The 12516-nt window shown below is 37.2% G+C and overlaps 1 protein-coding gene and 1 pseudogene across 4 annotated transcripts in view; one reads left to right on the top strand and one right to left on the bottom strand.

Annotated features, from left to right (window-relative positions):
• The window catches only part of Erlin1 (ER lipid raft associated 1), a 33611-nt gene extending 24221 nt beyond the window's left edge, over window positions 1-9390 (top strand). For all 4 annotated transcript variants that reach the window (XM_047553852.1, XM_047553853.1, XM_047553851.1 and 1 more), the window contains 3 exons: window positions 3933-4022; window positions 4885-4964; window positions 7096-9390. In XM_047553852.1, coding sequence (XP_047409808.1) covers window positions 3933-4022; window positions 4885-4964; window positions 7096-7317 — 392 coding nt within the window. In that variant the 3' untranslated portion in view covers window positions 7318-9390. The remainder of the gene's footprint in view (window positions 1-3932; window positions 4023-4884; window positions 4965-7095) is intronic.
• Window positions 9391-12073: 2683 nt separating this feature from the next.
• Window positions 12074-12516, bottom strand: LOC124985789 (60S ribosomal protein L39-like; annotated as a pseudogene).

Raw genomic sequence — 12516 nt, 5'->3', positions numbered from 1 at the left:
AATTTGAAGGCATAATCTGTTTATAGAATTCTTTTGTGACTCTCACAGCATCTACCAAATCTGTATGGCCCCTTTTCATTCCTAATACTGTTTATTTGTGCCTTCTCTTTTGCTGAATCAATTCTGACAGAGATCTGTCTTATTTTATTCATTTTTTTCAGAGAATTGGCTTTAGGTTTTGATTTCGTTGAGTCTTGCTTGCTTGCTTTCCAGTGTTACTTACATTTGCTTTTATTAGTTTCATCTTTCTACTTTCTTTGAATTTACTCATTGATTTCTTTTCTAATTCCTGGAGGAGTTAAATACTTAATTCATTAACTTTCAGTCTTTTTAAATGGAAACATAAGATTCTCAGTTTTATTCTAAGTTCTGCTTTAATTATTTCTCACAAGTTTTGAAATGAATTTTGTTTATTGGTGTTCAGTTTTAATTCTTTAAAAAATATTCCCATAATGTCTTTGACTTATGAATTATTAAAAGTTTTAATTTCTGGTTCAGTAGGTTTTAAGGGTCTACCTATTTATTGTGGATTTCCAATGTGAATGTATTGTAGTCAGAAAATTAGTGTTATATGGATTCTTAAGTGTTTGTTGAAATTGTTTTGTGGCCTACCTATACATTGTTCTTTTTTATAAATGTTGTGTGTGCTTTAAAAGATTGAATATGTGTTCTGTTTTTGTTGGATGCAGACTTCTCTATATATCCATTAGTTCGGGCTTATGAATTGAATTATTCTCTGTATTATTCTAATTTTTGTCTTCTTGAGTTATCAGTTACTAAGACAGATGTGTTAGAATTTACCCCATGACCATGTATTTGTTAACTTGTTTTGGTTTTTTTTTGCTTTTTGTTTGGGTTTTAGTTTTGGTTTTGGTTTTTGGTTTTGGTTTTATATTTGGGACCTGTATCACTAAGAGCTCTCAGGCTCAGAATTGTTACATCTCCCTGGAGAATTCCTCCTGTTTTATGATAACATTCTTTATCCCTAAACATGATTTTTGACTTAAGATCTATTTTGCCCAATGATAATATAGCTATGACAGATTTTTCTTGCTTTTTTTCTTGGTGTATCTTCCCATCCTTTTACTTTCAACTTTTCTGTGTCGTTATGTTTTAGGTGTGTCTCTTGTAAACAGCATATAGCTGGATTTTGTTATCTTATCCAATGTGAGAATCTATCTTTTAACTGGTGAGTTTTAGTATTTTTATATTTATTGTGGTTACTGCTATATTTGGATTTGTTTGTATCATTCAATTATGTGCTACTTACCATACATTTATTTTCCTATGCTGCTTTTTCCCTTCATTTCTGATTGATATTAAATTGACTGAGTTGTCTTTATTCTTTTCTTCCTTTTACTTGACTGGAAGTTTTACATTCTATTTCTGGAATGTATAAACTAGACATCACTGGTGAAATGTTAACGAGTATACTTGACAAAGTCTAAAGTTAATCATTCCCTGCATTCTGTTCTTGAACAGTTCTTTGGAATACTTTAACTCTTGTCACTATTCTCTAACATACATATTGTTGTCTTGTTGCTTGTTGTTCTTATCCTCCCATTGATTACTGTTATCATTATCATTGATTCTTTTAGTAAACGGTTACCTTGTTTACAAGTGTTGAATAACTTTGTTCTGTACTGCTTCTGGCAGTTTGTTCTTTTTTTCTGCTAGGTTGTTTTTTGGTTTGTTTTGTTTTACTTTTTCCTTTCATGAAGGCTAAGGAGTAGAAAACTTCTTCAGTCTTCCTCTGTCTAACAATGCTTTTATTTCATTCTTGAATGGTAGTTTAGCCTACATTTCTGCACCAAACTGAATTCATTTTTTCTTTATCACTTTGACAATATGAATTTTGTTTGGCCTCTGTACCTATTTACAAGTACACTATCAGTCTAATTGTTGGTTTTGCATACTTAGTCTTTCATTTTGCTTTTAAGACCTCTCTGTATTTGGGTATTCTCCAGTTTCACTGTAATATGTCTATGGAGAAGAAAGCTTTCACTAGTGAGCTGGTGGGTGGGGTTCTTTAGTCTCCCTTTCACTAGAGTCATATAGCCTCCAGAGATCTTGGTTTTATTCAGGAGTCAGTTCTAACAGTGCATGGAATGCTATAACCCAAGTTGCTCTCCCTTTCTTGCATAATAACCACCCCCAGTGCTGCCACTGTACAGGGTCTCAGCTCTGCCCTTATTTATGTAACTTGGGGATCATTTATTATTTATTACGAACTCAACCATGCATTAAAAAGCACATTTGTTAAATTTTATCTAGCACTTTAAGTTGTTGAAAGGTTTTCTTATTAACCTACACCACTATTCTAGAACTAGAAGTCTGGCCATGCTCTTCATTGATTTATTCCCACATGACACTATTGAGGGATTACCTCAGTAGTTTCCCTGTGGTGAGGCAACATTCTCTGGGTTCTAGCTTCAGCTTCCATATTCCTCACCTTTTACTCAAATTTTATTTTGCGGTTCTGCTTACAATTAAATTTCTAGCCCAGTAGTTTGTTTTAAGGGTAGTATAATATAGATTGAATTTAATCTGATGAGGAAATTGGGAATTAAGCCTTGGAGTTGATAAAGGATACTGTCCTCTGGAAATAAGTACTTGGAAATTTTCCCTCCATTATGTGCTTCCCCCAAGGGCAGAGTAAAAATGTGTTAAAATACAATCATATCTTGGTATCTGTGGTTCCAGGACACCTACCCATACTTCATACCAGTATCTGCAGTTGCTTAAGTCCCTTATATCAAATTTTTTTGATATAACTTAGGCATATTTTCCCATATAATTTAAATCCTCAATAGATAACATATAAGAACTATTACAATACAGAGGCACTATAGACAGTTGTATCATGTGGAATAATGACCAGAAAAATTGTACAAGTCCATTATAGACACAATTGTTTTATTTCCAAGTATTTTCAGTCTACAGTTGATTTCATCTGCACATAAAAAAAAAAAACCTGCCAATGTAGTATTTGTCACTTAAGCTGAATAGAATTGAGAATGTTCTTTAAGAATTGCACTGATTGAATTTAAAGTGTAATTAGAGTCTCTTTTCCCTGGTCCTGGGTCTATGCTTTGAGCAGAGACTTTGAAAAGAGGTGTGCTGACGTGTTTAGTTTCTCCCATATGTACTTGCATGTTACAGCTAATGTGTTCATGCCTAATGCTCATTTTCACCTTCTTAGATAAATTATCCAGCTCTTTGTTTTATCTTCTATAGCAGTCAGCATATTCCTCCTCTGATATTTTTTCCTCATGTCATTCCCCTGATAACAACTTAGCAGTAGATCCTGAGATATTAAAACTAAACTTCTTAGCCTGTCATTCAAGACAGAGGTCTTCTAGCCCTTTATCTAGTCTTAATTTTTGTTGTTTTCTCTTGTCAGCTGGTTCTCTATCACCTCTCCATTGTGACTTGTTCATCTATACCTTTTTACTTCCTTGATGCTTCTTGTCTTATCTTCTAGGTCATGTTCATTGTTCCCTAGAAGATTCCTTCCAGAGGCTTTCCTTGGTTTAACTTGTCTCTTTATTCTTTCTTTCTCCTGCCACATTCATCATGTATTTATGTTGCTGTTTTTGTTCTGTAGTACTTTTATTAAGTGTCCTTTTTTTCCCATTAACTTGTGAACCATTCCTATATAGTCTAATGAACGACTGAAACTGTTAACCTTTTGTACTCCCTCTTCCCACAAAACTTGCACTGTCAAAATAGGACAGTGAAGTAGGAAGTAAATCCCCTTTTTCCCTTTGAATTCCTTTTTAAGTTGTTCACAGTTTGGATCTATAAAATTTAAGGAAACAATTAGCTACAAAGCCATATATAATTAAATGTTGGACTGTGTGCTGCTGATTCTCAGTGCCTCGTTTCTAAGAGAAACGTTTTTGAGTATGTCTTCTGTTGTATAATTACAGAAGCAGAGAAGATTGCACAAGTGGCAAAAATTCGGTTTCAGCAGAAGGTGATGGAGAAAGAAACTGAAAAGCGCATTTCTGAAATTGAAGGTACATTGGGGAGAGTGTGAGGATCAGACTATCCTGAACAGTCTTGCCTCAGGGATCAGCTCTTGATTGTCTTGGGTGGGAAAACCATAGAATATTATGGCCTAGAGGGAATAGCTGGCCTGATATTCTATATACAAGAGATTTTTAAGTGTTGTTACATATCTAGCTGTTGCCTTGGCTTGTGACTCTGGTAATTCTACGTTTAATTTCCTTCCTTAAATTGGGGCCTATTGTTTTATTCTCAAAGTATGATACTTAATCAATTGTAAAGAGTGTACAAAATAATAAACCCTGTCATCACCAGTTTCTTTTTCACCTGTTAGCAACAACAACAAATTAGCCGAACAACAAATTAGCCAGGGGATAGAGAAGCTCTAGTTTTCATGAAGAATCTCAAATTCGTTAATACCACATAGTGACATGTTGATGTTGTTAGCTTACAGTCTTCAGAACCCTTTTGGTTATGTACAGCTGCTTCCTATCTTTCTGTGTTAACTGACTCTGGATCAGAATTGGAAGGAATGGGAACAATGCAGTAAATAGAATAGAGCTACTTTTATGTCTGTAACTAGTTATTTTATTTGAAGCCAATAGCGTATGAGGCTTTGGGTGGTGGGAGGTAAAAGAAAGGACCCCCTTCGGGTTAAAAAGAAAAAAAGAATGAGCTCATATTTTTATTCAGCTCCCTTGACAAGGAGCTGTCTGTTAGGGCTAGGATTTGAAAACTGCTATGTTAAAAACATTTAAAGTGAGGTAAGCAATTGAAATATTAAGCAATGGAAAAGGGACTCTTACCCAGCTGAGGGAGCAAATTGGCAGCATTCCTTTGTTTTAAACACCTCAACTATGTTTTACTTGATAGATGCTGCATTCCTGGCCCGAGAGAAGGCGAAAGCAGATGCCGAGTATTATGCTGCACACAAATATGCCACCTCAAACAAGGTGACTGGCTTTCTGTGCCATTTTCCTAATGATAATTTGGGCTTTGCTTTCCTTTTCAAGGTATCTAATATGATAGAGCTGAATTTATTCACCATCAAGGAAGGACAGTGGCCAATCAGTCCTTCAGAATTAGCCAATCACTTAGCAAGATATACTGCATACCACACTCATTGGGTAGGAAATTTTGAATGGGTCCTTATAAAGTGAGGAGTAGAACAGAGGCAAACGGATATATAAATTTATGTCAGATGCCATAAATCAGTTCATTTTTGTTGAAACGTAGGGGCTCAATAATCAGTAAAGTTGAAGAACTCCTGAAATAGTGACAGGAAAGGACTGAAGTTCATTTAGAATTGCTTTCCACATAAGGTAGATCTTATCTGCAGGATAGAAGCTAAGGTTTTTTAGAACTTTCTTGGCATATCAGAGATATTCTTGGCATTTAGGGTGAGATACTTTATTAATCATTGAAGACTGTCATGCATTATGTGGGATATTTTGCATCCCTGGCCCATGCCTACTAAATGTCTTTAGTGCTCAGCAATTATTTTAGCAACCATACACGCACACACACACATTTTGAAATGCCCCAATTGAGTACTTCTTGCATTTTGAATTTTAAAAACTTTCAGATGTAAGGAATTTCATGTGTAATAACACTGATGAAGAAAAGAGATTGAGTGATATGTGGGTGAACAATTTCTGTAGAAGGTTTGGGTTAAGTTAACTAGAGTACAAGCTAAAGGAGCAGAAATTATTTTATTAGGAGGCAGCTACCACCCCTATAGGATTCTGACAAGGGAATGATATGTCCAAGATTTATAAGGTGATTATCTATAGAGTACTTGGAACAGGTAAAAGGTTGAAATAGATTCCTAAGGTGTATGATGCAGTTTAAAGGATTAGAATTGAGATTTAAGGTATAGCTACAGCTTAAACTTTCAATTTAAAGAAAGTGATGTATGATAGGTCATCAGAATGTGAATTGTCATTACTTGGGAAAACAGTATAAATTTAGAAATAAACTTAACATTGAGGACACAGCTCTATAGAAACAGAATGTAATTTGTTCCAGATGAAGGCAAGAAGGGAAACTTTAATTTTTAAAACTAGTAGGCCACATCTGTAGTGGGAGAAACTGGACAGGCACAAGTATTAGGACCTTGCTGCTAAAATCAGCTTTATTCTAAAAGGGACAGTAGTTTTATGTCATTTTGAAAAATGTTACTACTCAGATACCAACCTGTATTATAAAGAAGTAATTTTGAAATGTCCCAATTGATTGCAGTGTTTTGACAGAGAATGTGAATCAACTAGAGAGTATAGAGATCCAGAAAGTGAAAGATGTCAGAATGCAGAGAATAGATGTTATGGAACTGTGAAGGACAAGAAGAACTTTTGCCTAAAAGACAGATTGGGACCCAAAACAAGGAAAAGACTGCTAGGAAAGGTCCTAAAGGGCTTTGGGAACATATTTTCTGGAGAATGGTGGAAATGAGTTTTAATCAAACCCAGAATGGATTGGGTTTAGATATATCTTGGCACCATGACGTAAACAAAACACTGAGAGGGAAGATCTGATGGTCAGTAAACATCTATCATAAGCTGCTTCTGGGTAAAGGCAAAATGCTAGATAGGTGACTTCTTGAGATTTTCCGTTTCTAGAATTTGGTCAAGAAAAACAGAATCACAGACAGCTGGTTATAAGTTGATGAGCCCAGGCCCTTCATTGGAAGCTCCAGCACCCTTATTCATTGACCTATATGCCTCTCTCAAGAGAATCAGTAGAAATTTAAGGTCAATTTCAATATGAATTCAGCAAGATGGGACAGTGTACGTGAAAGTACTTAACAGGCTATATTATCACTAATTATCATTATTTGTTCCCCAGTACCCTCTTCCTTCTATTAAAAAGTAAACAGTTTCTACTGCATTGAGATAGCTCATTGAAGGAATTTTAAGTCAAGAGTTTTAACTGCTAATATGATAGCACACTCCAAAGTGTCATTGGCAACCATTCTGAATTGAATCATGATACTCAGGAAAGCAACAAGAAAAATGGATATAGAAAAAAGAGATAACTATTACACCAGAATATCCTGATTCCTTTGCTCTTGTTTGTTCCACACAGCACAAGTTGACCCCGGAATATTTGGAGCTGAAAAAGTACCAGGCCATTGCATCTAACAGTAAGATCTACTTTGGCAGCAACATCCCTAGCATGTTTGTGGACTCCTCCTGTGCTTTGAAATATTCAGATGTTAGGACTGGAAGTGAAAGCTCCCTCCCCCGTGAGGAGGCTCTTGAACCCTCTGGAGAGAGTCCCATCCAAAACAAGGAGAGCACAGGTTGATGCAAGAAGTGGAAATGTTCTCCCATATCAAGATGTGGCCCAAGGGGCTAAGTGGGAACAGTGGTTATATGGACTCTTCGGATTTACAGAGAACTTGTGCTCTGTCTGTTCTGGCTCTCTTGTGAGTTATCCTGGTTTGTCAGCTGATTACAGGATAGAGCCAGCTGTCTGGCACTCAAATGGTCTTCTCAGCCACAGTTTAAAGTCTCCTGTATGTATTCCTTTCTAAACTGGTACTCATGAATGAGGAAAAGTCTAATGCTAAGATACTGCCTTCACTGGAATGTTAAACACTAAATATATAACAAGCTGTGTTTTTTTAAGCTGAGATCTATTGAATAATGTTTACATTGGTCCCTGGGACCATATGTGCTCAGCCATTCAAGACATAGGAGGCCAGAGAGACCTTTAGGACATGGTAAGTTAAAGAAGACTGACTGTGCCTGGGACCCAGACTCTCTTTGGAGTCCAGTCCCAGCATTCATCCTTGTGATTAATGTTCAGGCCACTGAGGTTCCCCAGGAAATGATCTTCCACTTGAGCAACCATTTACTTGATATGATTTGCACCTTTGTTTTCATATAGTCAGGTTGGTGGCTTCCAGGGACATGCACTTTGCCACCCAACCAGAGATTCCTCTTAGAGATTCCTAATCACTAGTTTATTGCATTAGTAGGCTCAGAGATAAGGAGAGCTTGGTTTAAAGTTTTGAGGAAGATTAAACCTTTGCTCTGAACCAAAGCTCTGGGGCCTGGCTTTCCTAGCTCCATTGGCTGATGACTGTGAGCATCACTGCCCCCAGGCTATGATGACTAAGGTGCCTGGTTTTTAACCACAGACAATTCCTTATATGTCACCTCTCAGCTCTGGCTGGCCAAGAGTGAGACAGGGCTTTAACTGCACATAGGAGCAGTGTGCAGTTTCTAGCCGTTCATTGCACAGTATTGTATCATAATTGCAGGAAGTTTTTATTTTTAAAACTGGATTTGGGGTACATTCATTTTGCCCCAGCAGTTCTGTCTAAAGGCCAGCTCATAGGCTGCTGTGGTTACTAGCACATTGATTCTCCTTAGTATTATTCACAGAGTATGGAACAGAGTAACCTAGAAAGCATCCTTGGTCATCTTTGTCTCCTTCCTTCCTGACCCCGGAATGCTGAAATCAAAGTTGTTTATCCAACTTTCACCTTTCCTAGGAGATCAGGAGTCCACTGACTTCTTGGGTAGCCAGTGAATTTAATTTTCCATGAGAAGATGACAGAGTTAACCTGTGGCTATAGGAGATCTACTTCATCTGGACCTGTTTTCTTTTCTTTTCTTTTTTTAACTTCAGATTAACTTTTTTGGAACAGTGTGCTGCATAGTTAGACCTAAGTTTGTGCTGCTTGTTGACACTTTTTGTGTACACTATGTTGAAGCCAGACAGAAAAATGGGACCACTTCAGAAACCTCTCAGCTGTCAGTCTCACAACAGCTGATGGGTTGTGCCAAATGCTTTATTTGGGAAAGTAAAGCCCAAATTTGGATGGGTCTTTTCCCTGGGCCTTATACTATAGAGGCATTTGTAATATGGAGAAATCATTCTTTCATTTTTGCTCATTTAATTCTATAAATTGTCTTTATGAGTGAATTTTGTGTTCTTTATCCCTACTTAAAAGAACTTTTGAATTATAAAAATAAATTCTTGTCATGTTGTTGCTGCAGATAAATAATGATTGTTGTGGGAATTCTGGATCCTTTACTTTTGTGCTTTCATTCCTAGAGATGTTTCCTATTCCCATAAGTGAAAAGCTATTGCCCCAAAGTGATGGCTGTGGGTTTTCTTACCAGCCAAAAGCCCTGGTATCAGGGTTGAGGAAAGAGGAAGTGCCATTGTAAAGTTTTAAAGAAAGCACTTCTACTTAAATTCTCCATGGAATGAGCTTTCCTGTGCCCACTCAATGAGCTCTAAGTCTAGCCATCCTTCAGGGAAGTTTCTTTTGGCAAATACGCACTGTAATCTTGAAGTCTAAATTTATATGTGAAATGCTACCTTTTTTAAAATAAGAAACTAAATAAAATTATTTTAGTATCAGTGATGGTGTGTGTGTGTTTTATTACCCATCTATCTTCATGCTTTTCTGTCATCTTAACACGTTCCTAAGACTGTCTTACCCATTTGAACTAATTAGCCACTTTATTTGTTGGACTGAACTGTAGAGGCTTATGCTTTTTTCAGAATACTGCCTAGTTTTAGGCATACAAATTTTAGCAACAAGATTTCCACTATTTAACAAGGTTGTGAGATAGGGCCAGCAGCAGAATAAAGAGAGAGGATGGAGTATCATGCCCCATGGAGCCTTTCTTGAGAAGCAAAGGCTTTTATACCAATGAGGAGAGGAGGAAGTTGTTCCGAGGTGGAAGAAGAACAATTCATATAAATTATAACTGGCAGTTATGACAGACTTAATCTCACTTATTCGCATGTTATTGGTTTAAGAGGCAGAATTGGACCTGGATTCTCTCCTGGGAACATTCCCTCCTAGAAACAGTTTCAACAGTGCTGCTGGACCAACAGGAAGTAGTAATTGGGACTTTGGGGGAAAGTAGCCTTTTACTAAGGTTTCTCTGGGATCCACCCCTATAGTACCCCCATGTTAGCTCCTCTATACCAGGGAGCTTAAACTGACTCAAAACTCATTGTCTTATAGGCTTTTGGGAGGAATTAAAGTAATTTCTGCCCCTTGATATGGGGAAGGAATTTTGTGAATTAGAGGTTGTGACTTCTAGTTGCTTTAGGATTAAGTCCCAAATGTGTACATGCAAGGATCTCTGTGATCTGGCCCCAACTAACCTCAGCAGCCACTCTTCCCTAAGGTCTGTGAGTATGTGAGTATACCTCTTCCTCAACTGTCTGCATATAATGTCCTATCCACCTTCCCTTTGCTCACTCCTGATAAGCCTTCATCAATTCTTTAGGAGTTTGCCCTGAACGTTGTGATCAAGTCAGAACTTTGTGATCAAGCTAGCATCCAGTACTTATTCTCCCTCTGTAAATACTCTTGGACCCTCGTTACCTTCCTAATGTCTGTAACCACAAACCTAATCTCCATTGAGGGCAGGGAGTGTGACTGCTGTTCCCTGGAAGTTTTACCTATTGCTAGAGCTTGAAGTGATGCTTGGCCCATAAGACTTTGTCAGTTTAGTTGCATGAAAGAACCAAAGGATTAATGTGAAGTGCAGGTAAATACAGGCAAATGAAAGTAGAAAAAAGGACTTAGAAATTAGGTAAGTTTATGGCAGGACTTCTGTACCTTTATTCATCTTTGCAGGATGGCTCTTCATTGGGTTCAAGGTATCTTGAACAGCATAGCGATTTGTGCATGGTAATTGCAGGAATATGTTAGTTAACCTAGCCTATAGGTATCAATATGTTTCTGTCTTGAGTAGACTAGAAGTTCCCATCGTGGAGAGTAAACATGCCTGATACATCAGAGTACACAACAAAATACTTTGATTTGTGCCTTCAGTAGCTATGAAGTAAACTAGCTGGCTCATAAGCCTCAACCATAACCTTCCAGCAGTATTCCAACAACCTGGGCCAGCTTCTCAGGTTTCTCCTGACCTCATGTCTTTGTTTAAGCACTTAGAACTAATTTACTGTTAATTTGTTGCTCACTCCTAGTGTACACTGTTATGCAGACTATAATTCATAATGATGTTTCATTTCCTTTACTATGTACTATGTATTGAATTTGTCCCACAAAAAGCATGTGTTGGAAGCTTAATCCCCAGTGTAACAGTGTTAGGAGCTGGGGCCTAATGAGGTGGTTAGCCCATTAGGGCCAAGTGAGTGGATTAACACTATTATCAAGGGGGAGTTCATTATAAAAGGGGGAGTTTGGTTCCTTTGTGCATGTGTGTGTCCCTTCCTCTCCTGCATGCCCTCTTTCCTTTCTGAAACCTTCTGCCATGGGATGACGTAGCAAGAAGTCCTTTACCAGTTATCAACTCCTTAATCTTGTACTTCCCAGCTTACAGAACTGTGAGAAATAGTAATATAATATAGAGATAATATAGAATATATAGAGAATATACAGAGAATATTAATGTAATGTTCATTATAAATTACCCTGTCCATGGTATACTATTGTAGCAATCAAAAATGGACTAAGATGGGTATATGCTACCAGGTAAATGGAATATTGCTATAACATCTGAAAATGTGGAAGTGACTTTGGAATTGGATAATGAGTAAAGACTGAAAGAATTTGGAGAAGCAGGCTAGAAAAAACCTAGATTGCCATGAACAGAATGTTAAGAGCAATTCTGGTGAGGGATTAGAAGAATAGGGGAGCTGTAGGGAGTCTGAAACTTCATAGGGGTTACCTAAGTGGTCAGAATGTGGAAATATAAACAGTAAAGGCAATTCTGAGGTTTCAGAAATGAAGAATCAAGGTATTAGAAAGTGAAGTTAAGGTCTTCCTTGGTACAAAGTGGCAAAAAAAAAAAAAAAAAAGTGACTAAAATGTGCCTATACCAAGTCTTTATGGATGGAAGGCAGACTAGAATATCTGGTGAAAGAAATGTTTTGGTGCTATGATAAAACCCAAGGCCTAACACTACCATGGAGCTATACCCCCAACAGTCCTAGTAGAAGAAAATTCAAAGTAAAATATTGAAGTAGATGCATGGCTTCTGTTAACTACATATATATATAGTAAAATGCAAGAGGAAAAAAGATGATTTAAAGATGGCGTTTAAAAAGGAAACAAAACTTAGGGATTTGAAGAATCCTCAGCATGGCCCTGTAACAAATGAGAAAGGAAAAAGAACTAAGGGTGTAGGGAAGCCACTTGTTGAAAATCTTAGTACGAATAGATGGAAGCCAGATGTTGGCCCCTAGATCTTGGATTTCCAGCCTCAAGTACTATGAGCTAATATTTTCTGTTCATTAAGATTACCCAATCTCAGATATAATATTGTTACAGAACAAAGAGACTAAGAGATCATATTTCTTCGGGATTAGTACCAATCTTTCCTTTGCTATCTTGTATGCAATTCCTTTTAAACCCAGCTTAGTTTGTCTCCACTGTCTCCTCTTGGAGTTGTACCTGATTTTATTTCCAATTTTTATCTGAACCCTTTGGGAAACAGGACAATTTGGCGGTTGTTTCTTGGCTAGGAATCACCTGATCCTGAAAGTCTCGTGAGAAGACAT

This window comes from Sciurus carolinensis, chromosome 5, assembly GCF_902686445.1.
Source record: "Sciurus carolinensis chromosome 5, mSciCar1.2, whole genome shotgun sequence".
Lineage (NCBI taxonomy): Eukaryota > Metazoa > Chordata > Mammalia > Rodentia > Sciuridae > Sciurus > Sciurus carolinensis.
The sequence above is the reverse complement of the archived record's forward strand: the minus strand, read 5'-3'. Positions and strand labels throughout refer to the sequence as shown.